This window comes from Tasmannia lanceolata, unplaced genomic scaffold, assembly GCF_043159265.1.
Source record: "Tasmannia lanceolata isolate RefF3 unplaced genomic scaffold, GAP_Taslan_0.1 ptg000037l, whole genome shotgun sequence".
In the NCBI taxonomy this organism is placed as follows: Eukaryota; Viridiplantae; Streptophyta; class Magnoliopsida; order Canellales; family Winteraceae; genus Tasmannia; species Tasmannia lanceolata.
The window spans coordinates 48,522,321-48,538,568 of NW_027518714.1; the positions used below are offsets into that span (position 1 = coordinate 48,522,321).

Below are 16,248 nucleotides of genomic sequence, written 5' to 3' on the forward strand. Positions count from 1 at the left end.
GAGGAATGGTTTATGTTGACGAGTTAGCAGTAGCAAATGCTTTCCTCGTTAGGTCTGGAAACCGGCTAGAATAGAAGGCATCGAAGTAATGTTTGGCATGTTTATAAGGAAATGGCTATTTCAGTCTTGGAAGAAGAGATTGAATCTCGATGCTCCACTGGCTTTATGGAAAGGTCTCTGGGAGAGCCTGGCGAGGGTCTGCCGATTTCCCTTCTCCAAAATTTCCTGGATGAGCTTGGGAAATGCTAGTACTAATTTTTGATAAATTAGAGGTAAGATGGTGCGACAAGTGTTCTATTTGTGCTTTGGCGATGATGTTGCAGACATGGATCTTCAATGTAATCTATTCAGGAGGTAAGGTTTTTGGGTTATTTGCTCCATGGTTAAAGGAAATAGCACGGAAAAGACTTGTGGGGATCTAGTTAAGGCCTTCTGGTGATGTTAGAAGAGGTCGACTTCACAAAGGAATAGGCGCAGCTAATTAGTGAGAGGATTGTGTGGATGAGGTGATCCTTTTGTAGACTTTGACCCTGAAGAACCTACTTGGCCTCTCAGCTCAGGAATATAATCCTGGCTATTACCTATTAACTCTATGTAAAGCATGCTGGGACTGCTGGTCCCCAGTGTAATTTTCATAGTTTCAATAAAATTGTCGTCTTAAAAAAAAAAAAAAAAAGGAAGAAAGTGACAATTCAAGAAAAAGTCTACGGATTTTGCAAAAACTGTAACCCAAAAGGGTAATTGCATGAAGAAGCCGAGCTTCTCTCCCAAAACGTCAGAAGATATTTTTCCTAATAAAAAAAGTCCTTCACTACGTTTCAGAATTTCTTTTTATGCAGTTTTTTAAACTAGAAATTCCTAATCAAAACGAAATACTAGAATAGAAAGTGCTAATCAAAAGAGAGCCCACCAAATATCAATTACTATGACTACCTATTAGAAGCTAACTTAAAATACTAAACTACAAATTAGATGAGAATAGAATCTAGAGAATGAAATCCTTGAGATACGTAGGCTTTGCTAATACGCCTTTCGAGCTGGTATTCCGGCATGACTGATAGGATGTGTTTGCATTAAAGCCAAACCCAACTTACCTACAACAAAAAATAAACAGATCTCTCAGAGTTACTTGAAGGGCAGATCTCTTCTAACCCAAGAGAGAGAGAGAGAGAGAGAGAGGTGGATGGGAAGAAAAATAAGAACAAAAGAAGAAGATGGGGAGGCTGATGAGCTCCCTTCCACATGTAAACTTTGTGCAAATATGTAGATTTCTATGCTTTCATTACTTGTTAGAGCATACTTGTTAGAGCATATGACTCCCACTACTAGCACAGTGGATCCTCGGAATAGAAAGAAATGTTATTAGCATTACATAATGATGTACTATCACCGATGTGGAAAGTAACTTCAAGAAGCAAAGGGGATTTGCTAGCCACTTTCGCGGAAAGCCATCTCGCGCTGGCTTTTGCACATGAAGACACAGCCATGTCAGATGAATTAAATCACTAAGACAAATCTGCCAAAAAGTCAATATGTGCGGCTGTCATCACATGCAAAAGCCGGGCGGCGCGAAATTGCTTTCCACGAAAGTGGCTAGCAACTCCCTGTACCTTTAAGTTTAATGTAAAAATAAGAATAAATTACGATGATCTTATCTGCAAATAAGGATCAATTTTAGTGGCATCCAAAGAGGGCTTAGGTTTTATTTAGATTGCCGTACTCAAGAATTGGAATTGGCATCCTATTCTAATTTTCCTGTATGTAATGCGAAAAAAATTAACAAAATTCCCACAAAAATATTCAAATAAAAATTTAATTCCATCTGGGGTGGAATAAGAACACCAACCCTAGGGTGAGAAACAAATTCTGTCATTTCCCCATATATTCCACCATGGTTTCAATTCTGCCCTCTTATTGCATTCATTTATTTGAACCAGAATAATAACACCACTAAAACAGAATAGGATGCCGATTCCATCACCTGATTCCAACAAGCACTGCGTTTGGATTGCCAAAATCAGGAGTCGAAATCTGCATTCTAATCTGATTCCTATTATAGTTCCTCTGTTAAACCGAAAAAATTAATTCAAAACAAGCACAATAAAATTCATTTTGACTTGGCAGATTCAAGATACCATCTCTTGGGAAATGAAATATATTCCAGCTTTTTCGCACTTAACCCTGGTATCATTTCTGCCCCCGTAATTGCTTTATTTTTCTAAACCAAGTGCCATAATCGGATCTTTAAACCTAAGATTTTCATTCATGGCTTTAATGTGATGAAAAGAAGACAGATCCTAATTACATTAAATCCTCCGGAGGGAAAGAAAGCTTATCTGAACATGTGGAAAGGAAGACAAACATTGGAAAAGCAATTTCAGCAACACCAGGTATTCATGGTCACCTTCACACTGTATATAATAAGACCAGCTATAACCAAATGTTAATCTATATCAAGCCATTAAAAGTCATAACAGTAGAAGTGCAGTAAGAAAAAACATAACAAGAAAAGAATGGCTTAGAAGTGCCATTGCTAAGTGTTCTAGAAGTTTTCCAGTCACTCCAAGAATAATCTGTTTACTTCAGATATTTCATAGAAATACATTTGAGTTTGTCCTATATAAACTGGGGAAGACAAGCCAGAAGCCATATTCATTGGATCACCCAGACATGAACATTTCTAATGTTGACCACCCCTCAGAGCAAGCACGAGATGAAGAACCGAACCACCCTCAATGTTGTAGTCTTTTGCAGTTTTATCATCAGCAAGCTGCTTACCTGCATAAATAAGCCTGTGCAAACATTGTAGAGAAACATTATAGGAAAAGATCAATAATGATCTGAGCCCTCCGTGCATATGGTCAGATTAATCATTAGAGCAACATTATACTTTATCCAAAAAAAAATCATTACAGAAACATTATAGGAACTAAAGATTTTTTTTAAAGAAAAAGGAAAGATGTTAGCAGGGGGGGGGGGGGGGGGGGGGGGCTCGAAGTTAACCAATGGGGCGGAGTTTCTATCATGACAAAACAAAATTCTGTAGAGGAAGCCCCATAATTTGGAAACTTTAATCACCAAAAGTACCGCTGTATATACAACGAAACAAATAATGAAACTCATTGATGTTTTTGATAATGTGAAACTCATTGATGTATTACACAAAAAATGAGGGAATGGATGTTAAATGATTCTAGCTTTGTGATTATATAATGGGCATGTGCTATTTCTTTTTAGGGAAAAAATACATTTATGTCTAGTTTATGACACATTCAACTCTAACCCTGACTTTCAAAACGTGAAAAGTACACCCACTGAAGTTGCATTGGGTTTTTTAACGGGACGGAGTAGACGGCGAGGATGAAAAGAACAATATGCCCCTCAATTTTAACTCAAGTGAAAACCAGAGATAAACACTTCGGCGGGGAAAAAAAAATTTAATTAATTTCACTGCTGTCGCTCTCCTGTTCGACCCCATCAACCTTGGATCCCTAAGCTCACGAAGAAATCTTCTTCTCCAACCTCCCGGCATCTTGTACAAGCTTCTGGTACTTTTTTTGCCCTAATTTATGGTTTTCTGCAAAGATTAATGTACAAATCGTTTGTGGGGTCTTGAAGTATTGAAGAAATGGTTTTTAGCTGATTAATTTATCATCAGAGACATTGGATTTTCCCATTCCCATTTTTATTTTTTTTGGCTATTATGTGATTATTTAGAGAAAAGTCCCGATGTAGGGGTTTTTTAACTGAAACCCTAATATTTTATAGGTGTTTTGCTATTTTTTATTGTTTGTTTTGGAATGTGAGTTTTTTTGCACCGAAACCCTAATTTTTAGTGCCTTTTATTGTTTTTTGAATAAATTTGGTTCCTTTATGCACAGAAACCCTTATAATCTAGGGGTTTATGTTCTCTTTCTTTCCTTTTGTGAGTGTCGTCCCCTGATAATTAAATTGTTAAATTTCAAATGTGGTGTTCTGTGTAGTTATTTGGGTGTGCTTTCATGTATTTTGTAACTGTGTATTGAAAAATACACATATCTTGCCCCTCTGCAAATTCACTGTTTTTTCTTTCAAATTAGTGGGTTAGTGTACCCATGGAGTGGGGTTTCTTGTCTTTGGTACCACTGTGTATTGAAATGAGGGCAACATATTATATTTTCTCTAAAATGAGGGACCACCGTGGGACAACATATAAGCATTTGTTTTGGCATCACTGTGTATTGAAACGAGGGACAACATATTATATTTTCTCTAAAATGAGGGACCACCGTGGGACAACATATAAGCATTTGTTTTGGCACCACTGTGTATTGAAAACATATAAGGTCCATTGTGCCGTCCCTCATTTCAACATATAATGTTGCCCCTCATTTGAACATATAAGCATTTGTGTTGGTACCACTGTGTATTGGAACGAGGGAACTCATATAAGCACATTTAACCTAATACACAGTGGAACATATAAGCTCATTTAACTTCTGTTGTCCCTTTCATTCTTTCTAGAATTTAACTTTTGTTTGTAATTAGTGATGGCCTTTGACTATGTTACTTTTGAGGTTCATCATAGTGGGAAATTTGACACTCCCAAGAGGGTATATAAAGGGGGTACTGTGAACTACATTGATACTGTCGACCCAGATAAGCTCTCACTGTTTGAAATGCAAGACATGATGTTGGAGATAGTTGGCATCCCTATCCACTTGTTCATATATCATAGAGTTGAAGGGAAGGTGATTTCCGAATGATCGATTCCGATAGAGCTGTCTTGGAAATGATAGACCTTCAGAGAGGGAAATCTACCATTCCAATATATGTTGACACCCCCCATTGCCACCGGATGTACTTGATGTCTTGGGAGAGAGCTCACATAAAGATGTCTTGGGAGGTGGTGTTGGTTTGCATGGGCAAGTGGAGGCCCCCATTCAACAGAATCAAGTTGATGAAAGTTTGGCTAGGCCAGTGGAGACTCAAGTTCATGTAAGTTTGGCTGGGCCAGTGGAGACACAAGTTGATTAAAGTTTGGCTAGGCCAGTAGAGTCCCCAATTCAACAAACTGAAGTTGAGGACTATTTTCTTAGCCAATTGGAGACCCTAATTCCCAGAAATTCAGTTGAGGAATGTTTGGAGTGCAGACTTTGGGTGAGGAAGTGCAGACCCCCATTAGCAGAAATATAGTAGATCAATCTTTGGGTGAGGAAGTGCAGACCCTCATTCCACCAGGTAATAGTGGTGAAGATGATGAAGGTTCGACAGATTTCATTATAACGATTACTTTGTCTCTAGCAGGTGTGATGATAGTGGCAGTAGTTGTTGACTCGGAAGTGAGTCTGATTATGTTGATGATGCTGATGATTTTTTCAGAGGAGCCGAATTTGTTGGTGAAGAACAAGCTGTAGATGAAGAGGATGTTGTGCCTGATGCATGTCCAGAGGAGGTTATACCTGATGATCCTCTTAGGTCAAAAGAGAAGTTAGATGACTGTTGCCTTAGAACTCCAAGGTCTTCTTCAGATGAGCGAGAACCCAGAGTAGAGTTTAATAAACACGTGGATATGCAGAAGCCAGTCTTGGCTGTGGGGATGATATTTACCTCCCCTCAAATGTTTAAAGCAGCATTGAAAGAATATGCTATCCAGCATGAGTTCGACTACATTTTCGTGAAGAATGAGAGTTCGAGAGTCACTCCAATATGCAAGAGTAAGTGTGGTTGGAAGATACACGCTTCTCCTATGCAGATGGACGAAGGTTTTCAAATCAAAAGCCTTAATCCTATTCATAAGTGCCCCGGATCATATAAGAACAACTAGGTGACTTCTTCTTGGTTGTCTTCAAAATATCTTAAGAAGATCAGGGATGACCCAACTGGAATGTCCATGCAATCCAAAAGTGTGTGAAAAGGGATTTCAAGGTTGATGTTTCAAAAGCAGAGATATATAGAGCGAAGAGGAAGGCTATAGAATGCAGGGAGGGATGTGGAATAATATTCTAGAGTCTGGGATTATTGTGACCTTGTTAGAGTGAGAAACTCAGGTAGTTGTGTTAAGCTGAAGGTCGAGAGACCAACTTTAGATGCGTTGCCAACCTTCCAGAGGCTATATGTTAGTCTCCATGCTATGAGGCATGGTTTCTTTGCCGGTTGCAGGCCTTTCATTAGTTTGGATGGCTGCCATTTGAAATGACAATGGAGAGGGCAAATTTTAAGTACAGTTGGAAAGGACGCGAATGAACAGATGTTCCTGATAGCCTATGCAGTTGTAGTTGTAGAGGCTGAATTAAAGGAGTCCTAGACTTGGTTTCTGACAACACTCCTCAATGACATTGAGATAGTTGAGACTCATGGGTGGACCTTTATTTCTGATAGACAGAAGGTATATCTCAATAATGTACAGTTTGCACTGCTTATATGATACTCGAGCTATTATTTTATTCTCCAATTGTACCTGATCACCTTCTATTGCAGGGACTGGTTGAAACTTTTGAGGAGATATTACCAAATGTCGGCCATAGATTGTGTCATGCATATGTACAACACTTTTAAGGCTGAGTTCAAAGGGAGGATTTTGAAAGACACAATGTGGTCAGTAGCCTATGCTACAACTCCCATTGAATTTCTGCTACGACTCCCCATTGAATCTCATAAGCAAATGGCAAAGATGGAGAAGCTGAATAAGAATGCTTATGCATATCTGAAGAAAATTAATCCAACTTTGTGGTCACGATCAGCATTCAGCCCTAAGCTGAAATGCAATCTTCTAGTCAATAATTTGTCAGAGACATTGAATGGCTTCATTCTACCTGCTAGGGACAAGCTTATTCTGACTATGTTGGAAACCATAAGGCTTCTAATGGGAAGGTTTCAGAAGTAGAGATATGAGATGGAGAAGTATGGAGGTCCTATTTGCTCAAAAATACAGGAGAAGTTAGATAAAACAAAGATTGCAGCTTGCGATTGTCATGTAGAGTGGTCTGGTGGGAAGAAATATGAGGTGCAGAGGTATGGAAAGCAGTTTGTTGTTAATTTAGGGCAACGGTGTTGTGGTTATAGGAGTTGTGACTTGACTGGTATTCCATGCATACATGCAGTTGCTGCCATCTTCTACCACAACACATAGAAGTGCCATGCATACATGCGGTTACTGCCAACTGAGTTGGGACTTTACTAGTATTCCATGCATACATGTGGTTGCTACCCAAAAACCAACCACAACATCATTGCCCTACATTAACAACAAATTGCTTTCCATACCTCTGCACCTCATATTCTTCCCTACCAGACCACTCTACATGGCAATCACAAGCTCCAATCTTTATTTTCTGTAACTTTTGTATTTTGGGCGAATAGGACCTCCATACTTCTCCATCTCAGATCTCTGCTTCTGAAACCTCCCCATTAGAAGTCTTCTTATAGTTTCCAACTTAGTCAGAATAGGCTTGTCTCTAGCAGGTAGAAGGAAGCCATTGAATGTCTCTAACAAATTGTTGACTAGAAGATTGCACTTCGGCTTAGGGCTGAATGTTAATCGTGACCACAAAGTTGGATTCATTTTTTCAGAGATGCATAAGCATCTTTATCGAGCTTCTCCATCTCTATTATTTACTTCTAAAATTCAATGAGTGGTAACATAGGCTGCTGACCACATTGTGTCTTTCAAAATTTTCCATTTTAACTCAACCTTAAAATTTTGTACATATGCCTGACACAATATCTATGGTCGACATTTGATAATATCTCCTCAAAAGTTTCAACCAGTCCCTACAACAGAAGATGATCAGGTACAATGAGAAAATAAAATAACAGCTAGAGTATCATATAAGCAGTGGAAACTGTACATTATTGAGGTATACCTTCCGTCTATCAGAAATAAAGGTCCACTCAAGAGTCTCAACTGTCTCTATGTCATTGAGGAGTGTTGTCAGAAACCAAGTCTACGACTCCTTTAATTCAGCCTCTACAACTGCATAGGCTATTGATGAGTCTCAACTGTCTCAATGTCATTGAAGAGTGTTGTCAGAAACCAAGTATAGGACTCCTTTAATTCAGCCTCTACAATTGCATGGGCTATCGGGAACATCTGTTCATTTGCATCCTTCTCAACTACACTTAAAATTTTCCCTTCCCATGGTCCTTTCAAATGGCAGTCATCCAAACCAATGAAAGGCCTGCATCCGGCCAAGAAACTCTGTCTCATAGCATGGAGACTAACATATAGCCTCTGAAAGGTTGGCAGCACATCTAAAGTTGACCTCTCAACCTTCAGCTTAATACAACTACATGTATTTCTCGCCCTAACAAGGTCACAGTAATCTCAGACTCTAAATATTGTTCTGCATTGTTCTGCATACCCTCCCTCAATGCATTCCATAGCCCTCATCTCCGCCCTATATATCTTTGCCTTTGAAACATCTACCTTGAAATCCCTTTTCACACTGTTAGATTGCATGGACATTCCAGCTGGGGTCATCCCTGGTCTTCTCAAGACATTTTGAAGACAACCAAGAAGAAGTCACCTAGTGGTTCTTATATGATCTGGGGCACTTATGAATGGGAATAAAGATTTTGATTTGAAAACCTTCGTCCATCTGCATGGGAGAAGCGTGTATCCTCCAACCACACTTATTCTTGCATATTGGAGTGACTCTCGAACTCTCATTCTTCAAGAAAATGTAGTCGAACCAATGTTGGATAGCATATTCTTTCAATGTTGTGATCTAAACACTTGAGGGGAGCTAAATATCATCTCCACGACGGGCTTCTACATATCCAGAAGCTCATTAAACTCTACTCTGGGTTCTCGCTCATCTGAAGAAGGCCTTGGAGTTCTAAGGCAACAGTCATCTTCCTCATCTTCATGTGCATTTGACCTGAGAGGATCATCACTTATAACCTCCTCTAGACATGCATCAGGCACAACATCCTCCTCATCTACAGCTTCTTCTTCACCAACAAATTCGGCTCTTCTGAAAAAATCATCAGCAAACATAATCAAACTCACTTCTGAGTCCACAACTACTGCCACTATCATCATACCTGCTACAGACAAAGTAATCATCAAGAGAATCATCTGAACCGCCACCATCTTCACCACTATTACCTGGTGGAATGGGGGTCTACACTTCCTCACCCAAAGATTGATCAACTATATTTCTGCTAATGGGGTCAGCAATTCCTCACCCAAAGTCTGCACTCTCTTACCTGAACATTCAACTGAATTTCTAGGAATTTGGGTCTCTAATTGGCTAACAAAACACTCATCAACTTCAGTTTGTTGAATTGGGGATTCCACTGGCCTAGCCAAACTTTCATGAACTTGGGGGCCGAGCCAAACTTTCATCAATCTTTATCAAAGGGATTTCCAAACAAACAAACACAAACACACACACACACACACACAAATGAGATTTCCCTGTTCGAGCTGACGTAGACAGCCCCCCCCACAAGCTATAATCCTACGTGGCACCATCCTTCCAAAGACCAGAAGAAAACCTTAGAAACGGTATAGGTTTCCTAATTTCTTGCTGATTTTTGTTTTGGACTCTCTCTTACCCTGAACAATCGTGAGTGTTCCTCAAAATCAGCAACTTTCCACGTTCTCATAAATCATTCTCCTTGAAACCAATTATGTGTCTCCCGTAGTCTTAAAAAGAAAATCCTAATTGGCTCAAATCTCCCCTACTACTAATCGCCCAATTTGGAAATTTGCTCTTTCCTCCACTTTCTGTTGTTTGGGAACTTTCCATTGCCAGGTACGTTTTGCAGAAGGTCCGGCTCGCACTGCAAACAGATTGTCGTAGAAGGTATGCTCATCAAGATATAGGTTCGACATGGATTGAGCTTCTTTGTAATTTACCTGCCAAAGCTGAAAGTAAAGTTGTCTTCCCAAAGACAGCAGGTCCTAAAACCAGTCATTCTGCAAAATTTGCAGGCAAATCAAACTTCTTTGAATCCAAGGGTCTATAAGACAAAAGAACGCCCTAAATTAGGCCAGCACCCCTTGCTGTTTCTGGCACAAGTAGAACTTATGTTTTTTGTCCAATCTGCAACATCGCTGAACCTCTTCTGCTTTTCCCGCGTTCCGCCTTTTCATGCGTTAGAAGAAGATAAGAGTAATGAAGTCTCTTTTGGGTACTTTGGTAGGGGTCATAATTAGCTACAAAATGTGAGTAGTGTTGCGGCCCTTCTCCGACCCTAAATCTTAAGTTATTCTACCTGTTGCAGGACCCTACAAAGGCTGAAGTTCATACTGTTCGGAATGGCAACAGATTAGCCTCACGCTGGAGCGACAAAGCTATGGATTGAGAGCAACTCTCACAACACAATTCGGTGGCTTCAGATGGTGTCAGATCCCTCGTGGAGATTTGAAACCTATTTAGGGAGATGTGTGATCTCGTGGAGATTTGAAACCTATTTAGGGAGATGTGTGATATATTGAGAGATGTTGACTGTTTGTTCACTCAAATTCATAGAGATGGCACTAATGATGAACGCCTAGCAAAGTTTTGTGTATCTTGCTCAGATTCATGATCTGGCATAATATATCAGACTTATAGTGTTTTGTTTTTGCTTTTTTCTTTTGTTGGGCTTTTTGTCCCAATTGGCCCTGAGTGTTTTTGTTTTCTCTTAAATTCAAGACATAATTTCCCATGTAACCAAGAGGCAAATTGCTTAATACATATGTCTATAAAGAATGATTGTGATCGTTCTAACTCGTAGTAAAACTTTCAGTCATTCGGTTTATTTATCACATATTAGTCCACCCACCTCTTAATGTTTTCTCCATTGCTTCTCTCTTTTTTTTTTCTAGAAAAAGAAGTTCCAATTCCCAACTTCCAATGAGAGCTAATAAAACACGAAGAAACACATAAATGTAATGGCATACATTAATAGATGAAAAAATCCTAGTGTAAACTGCTTATGGATGCAAAACTACAGCTAAGACAACTCATAAGAATAGAGGACAAGTTCCAAAGGGAACTGATTAATAAATAAACATGGTATCCATTCCTTGAAAAATTTATACATAACCTCCATTCATATCAAAATAGTAACCCAAAAATATCATATGTTTTCACATGCAAATAATGTAGTATCATTCTTCATAGGACTCTCAACTAGCTTGTGAAATAATGCATCTAAACAAAAAAAAGAGAGAGAAGATGCCCACTGAGGAAACTACACAAGTGGAACAAAATGAATCACGTCAAAATTAGATAAAGAAAGCAAACATCATGTGATGAAAAGAAAATGAGAAAACTATTACCACTCATAGATTTATGACTAATTATACATAATTGACGGATAAGATGAAGAGAACTAAAAAGAGGAAAGAAAAATCACGTAAATAAAGGCATATCCTTAATGACTTCAATAAATGAGAAAAATGAAGAAAATCCATACCTTTGCTGCACAGGAGGGATCCCTTCTTTCTCCTCAACTCGTTCCTTAATCCGATCGATGGTATCAGTGGGTTCAATATCAATTTCGATTTCCTTTCCAGTTAGTGTTTTCACCTTGATCATTGTACCACCCCTGAGCCTCAAAACCAGGTGAAGAGTTGACTCCTTCTGGATGTTGTAATCTGCAAGGGTCCGGCCATCTTCCAATTGTTTTCCAGCAAAAATCAGCCTCTGTTGATCTGGGGGTATACCTTCCTTATCCTGCATAATCACCCATTTATGTTCTTCAATTAGACCTAGAAACAATTATTTTTTTGTCAACAATACTCCAAAATTAGTTATATAACTAATACAGTCTGCAAATTCACTTACTTTAAAACTCAGAAATTTCTAAAAGCCATGAAACTTAAAAAAGGTCTCTAAATAACCAAAAATACCCTTAAACAATTTTCCCAAGAAACATTCCATTGGTGACATCATGGTGCTAACACAAACCCATATCAAACCCCGTACTTTTGATGTGGGTTGTAGGCCCCATAAGAGGCAGATTTGCCCATTAGGACAGCTTAGGAATTTATTTCGTTTCTTCTTCCCCTCTTATTCTTTTTTTATTTCCATGTTTTAGTTTTTAGGGCTTTTATTTTCCATGTTATTTTATTTCCATGTTATTTCAATTGTCTTATATATAAGACCCTCATGTAGTAGGGATTTTAGAACATTTGATGGATTAATGAATTAAGAATACAGATTCTCCCTTATCTCTCTCTTCTTTCCCTTCTTCCCCTCTTATTCCTCCTCTTCTTCTCAAACTCTTCTCATCTTCTCCCTACTTGTTCTCTTTTGTAGTCTATCTTCTCTTTCCCCCCTCCCTGGATCACATCATCTTCAATGTCGGGATGTGTTAGGCATGAGTCTTAATCAAATTATAGCCCTAATAATATCAAACTTTTACACTGATCTATTAATATCCAATGTATTCCCCTAACTTTAAAATAATGGATATCTATAATGCCCAAAAATTTCTTAAACAACTAATAGACTTCTAAAATTCACCTATTAATCCATAAAAAAAACCCGGAACTAACATTTTAAAATCCGTGAAACTTCAAAAGGATTTCTAAATCACCAAAAGACTCCCTAAGTATATTACCCTGCAAAACTTCTATTGGTGGCGTCATCTAACACCATCAGACCCATAGTTAGCAAAATGTATGACGGCAAAAATGTCAACCAATAATGACAGGAATAAAAATGGATAGGAAAAGGACCAAAATAACAACAAAAAAATGGTGATTGAAAAAAGGGTTTAAAACGGCATTGTTTTGCTAATAAAACTTGATACAAAAACTTTTTGAATACATCGAAGTTTCTAAAATACTCATCAATACATGTCCTCAAATTCTAAAATCTAAAATAAAAACCTATGATTAATCCATTCCTCATCATATTTTACTAACTGAATTATAGGTAAAAAAAAATTGAAAACATTAACACAAAAAGTGCTACAGAGGGTTCACATTGACAAAAGGGTCTCAACATTGATTCCTCACCATCTGAGATGAAGAACAGACCCTATTTTTGTAGTGCTTATAAAGCACTTGAAGCTTATTGCCATATAATTGTAATAGATTATATATAAGCATATAACAATTCAGATAATCTATTAATGTTGTTCACTTCCTACATGAAACACAAGATCTCAATTCAACACCAACTTCCATACGGACATCAGGTTTAGTACGAAAACAGAAACCATTATTTTATTTGGCATTAATGAATTTCATCAGTAAAAAGAGCCTTAATGAAAGGAAAATGAAAAGCGTAAGGATCCGTTCCAATCGAAGTGAAAGAGCTGTAAAACAAACTTTTAAGTTCCATCGGATTTTCAATAAAAAGAGCCTTAATGAAAGGAAAACGAAAAGAATAAGGGTCCCTTCCAATCCAAGTAAAAGAGCTGTAAAACAAACTTTTACGTTCCAATGGGTTTTCAGGTCCGTTCCAATCGAACGTTGTTTTAACTAATAAAAGCATTTCAAAACATCCAATGTTCTTGACTATGGTATGTGTGGATATGGTACAGAGTATCCTTCTTTTAGTAAGCTTTCTGGCCTAGGACTATACTTCTGGCCAGATAAATATGAATTGTTGCTATGTAATCTAAGTTGGGACCTCTGGTACCCAGTGTACCTTTCATAGTATCAATAAAATTGTCATCTTTCGGAAAAAAAAAACATCCAATGTTCTCCAAGGAAGGACCGTAAATATAATTCAAACATTTCGAGCAGAATTTCATTCCCAAACCCACCTCGATTAAGGGCATGACTCGTCCCTCTCCCCATCTCACCCTCTCCTCCTCCCTATCCCCATCTTGCCTATCCTTCGAGCCCTCCCCCAATCTTGCCCTTTCGCTACTCCGTCTCCCCATCTAGCCCTCCTGCTCTTCCCACTTGCAAAGGAACTCCTCTCTGCCTGTCTTCTGTGATCATCCTGACTGGCTTGATCTATGGACGGAGATTGACCAGTGGGGGATGAGAAAAGTTGGGAGATGAAATTACAAGGAGCAACAATTTTTCAAAGATTACAATTCTCCCAAAGTTTCAGAGAGGATCGTCAGTTGGCAACTGGCATGAACGGGCCAAAGTAGCGAAGGGAGAGCTTTGGAAACTAGTCCCGTTTGTCGATCATCGCCGGTCTAGAGACCCAAAATGTGATTGAGAACGAAGAGCAGGATCTGATGGATTAAGGGTCATTCAGGGAGTCAAACACTGCAACTATTTCTTTAGGGATGCATCATGCAAGGGCAAATGGGATTGCAGGCTCTTTCGCATTTTCCTAATCAGGATGCACCAGGTGCAGAGTGATTTAAAGTTGAACTAATACTCGACTTTGATACCAAATCTGATGCAGGACAGTCGAATGAAGGACTAATACTTCACTCTGATACCAAATCTAACGTAGGATGGATCTATAGAAGGGGCGTTAGGGGTGGAATAGGTGGGTGAAAAATGAGGGTTTGGGTCCTAAAATAGGTGATTAGATTGGGAAAATATTTCTACAGGGTTTAGGATAGGTTTGGAGTGGTACACACATATGCCGAGAAGTTGTCAAAGGATATGAATGATATATCCTTCTTCTTCTTTTTTTAAAACCGTGTTTTACTTGGACTTTTCGTCAGTTTTTTTTCTTTTATTGGCTTTTTTCGTTGTTTCTTCCTCTTCTTATTCCTTTTTTTTTTCTTTATTTTTTCCTTTTTGCACTTATTGAGTGTCTCCCTTGGCTAGTAATCTTTTAAAAGAAAGTTGCAAGCTAAAACCCTAGACTCATTTTGTCCAAGAAACCCTAGACTGAACAAGATGAACCAAATCAGACACACCCTCGATTCTCCTAAAACGCTCTCACGCTCTCCATCAATCAAACATAGGAAACATAAAGAAAAACATTCACCAAAACGCAAACAAACAGATAAGAAAGAATAACAAATTTCAAGAAGAATAAGTTACCAATCCTTCAACAAAACCCTAAATCATAAAACCCCAGAAAATAAACAAAGTATAGACCGCAGAAAGAAAATCAAATTAAAAAATAAACGATTTCTTACTGTACTAGAATCTATAGAAGAGAAAAAAAAATACCTGAATTTTGGCTTTAACATTGTCGATGGTATCGCTGCTCTCGACTTCGAGAGTTATCGTCTTCCCGGTTAGGGTTTTCACGAAAATCTGCATCTTTCTTCTTAGGGAGAGAGAGGGAGGGAGAGGGTGAGCCCTTGAAAAACAGATATTGCATAATGGTGGACTCAGACGACTACTTCTTGTCTTTATATAGAGAAAAGTACGGAATGCGGGTTTAGTGAAAATACGGATTGTGGGCACCTTTTAAAACAAGAACAAAAAAAAGCCCTAAACTTTAAAATCCGGTGGTCAAATGACCTGACGTTATTGTACTTTTTGGAACACTGACGTTATCTTTTATCACTTATCTTTTGGCTTAGAACGATAGACGTTATCTTTTCTCACCTATCTTTTCAACATGTGCCGTCTCTAAGTATTTCCGATAGCCAAGATAGAAATAATGGGTACGCCGACAGAAAATAATAGGTACGCCGATGGAAATAATTGTTACAGAGAGGAAAATAATGAGTATGCCGGCGGAAATAATGTGTACGCCGATGGACATATTGGTTACAGAGAGGGAAATAATGGGTGTGCCGACGGAAATAATTGGTACGCCGATTGAAATAATGGTTACAGATAGGGCAATAATGGGTACGCCGGCGACAATAATGGGTACGCCGATGGAAATAATAGTTACAAAGAGGGGAATAATGAGTACGCCGGCGAAAATAATGGGTACTCCGATGGAAATAATGGTTACAGAGAGGAGAATATGAATAGTACGCCGATGGAAATATGGTTATAGAGGGGAATAATGGGTACGCCGGCGGGTATGATGGCGGAAATAATGGGTACGCCGATGGAAATAATGGTCACAGAGAGGTGAATAGGAATAATGGGTACGCTGGCGGAAATAATGGGTACGCCGATGTAAATAATGGTTACAGAGAAGGGAATAATGGTTACAGAGGGGTATTATTAGAAGACGCCATTGTTTCATATTAATGTCCACGTGTAATGGATCCGACCGTCTATTCATATTGGCGACGACCAAGATTTAAAGGAATCCAAGGACTATGGGTTCATAGAAATATTTCAATCCAAACCAAACCGAGACTATGTATAGAGCCGCTAGCATTCCAAAACGTTTTTCAACACGTGTCAGGTATACATCCGTCTCTAGGTATTTCCGACGGCCAAGATAGAAACGAACCCAAGGTTCTGTGACTTCTGTCGGTTCA

General features: G+C 38.7%; 1 protein-coding gene across 1 annotated transcript; it reads right to left on the minus strand.

Annotated features, from left to right (window-relative positions):
* Positions 1 to 2,433: 2,433 nt before the first annotated feature.
* LOC143860516 (ubiquitin-NEDD8-like protein RUB2) lies at positions 2,434 to 15,192 on the minus strand. Its single transcript, XM_077371197.1, has 3 exons — positions 15,026 to 15,192; positions 11,395 to 11,654; positions 2,434 to 2,792 (listed from the first exon to the last, which is right to left on the minus strand). The coding sequence occupies exons 1-3, from the start codon at positions 15,116 to 15,118 to the stop codon at positions 2,681 to 2,683; spliced, it is 465 nt and encodes a 154-aa protein (XP_077227312.1). The 5' UTR covers positions 15,119 to 15,192; the 3' UTR covers positions 2,434 to 2,680.
* Positions 15,193 to 16,248: the final 1,056 nt, after the last annotated feature.

Excerpts from the sequence above, each read along its gene's own strand:
- LOC143860516 (XM_077371197.1), bottom strand. The coding sequence starts at position 15,118 with ATGCAGATTTTCGTGAAAACCCTAACCGGGAAGACGATAACTCTCGAA. Across the intron at positions 11,655-15,025 it reads ATGTTAAAGCCAAAATTCAG|GATAAGGAAGGTATACCCCC; the intron begins GTATTTTTTTTT and ends GTGATTATGCAG. Across the intron at positions 2,793-11,394 it reads ATCCCTCCTGTGCAGCAAAG|GCTTATTTATGCAGGTAAGC; the intron begins GTATGGATTTTC and ends ATGTTTGCACAG.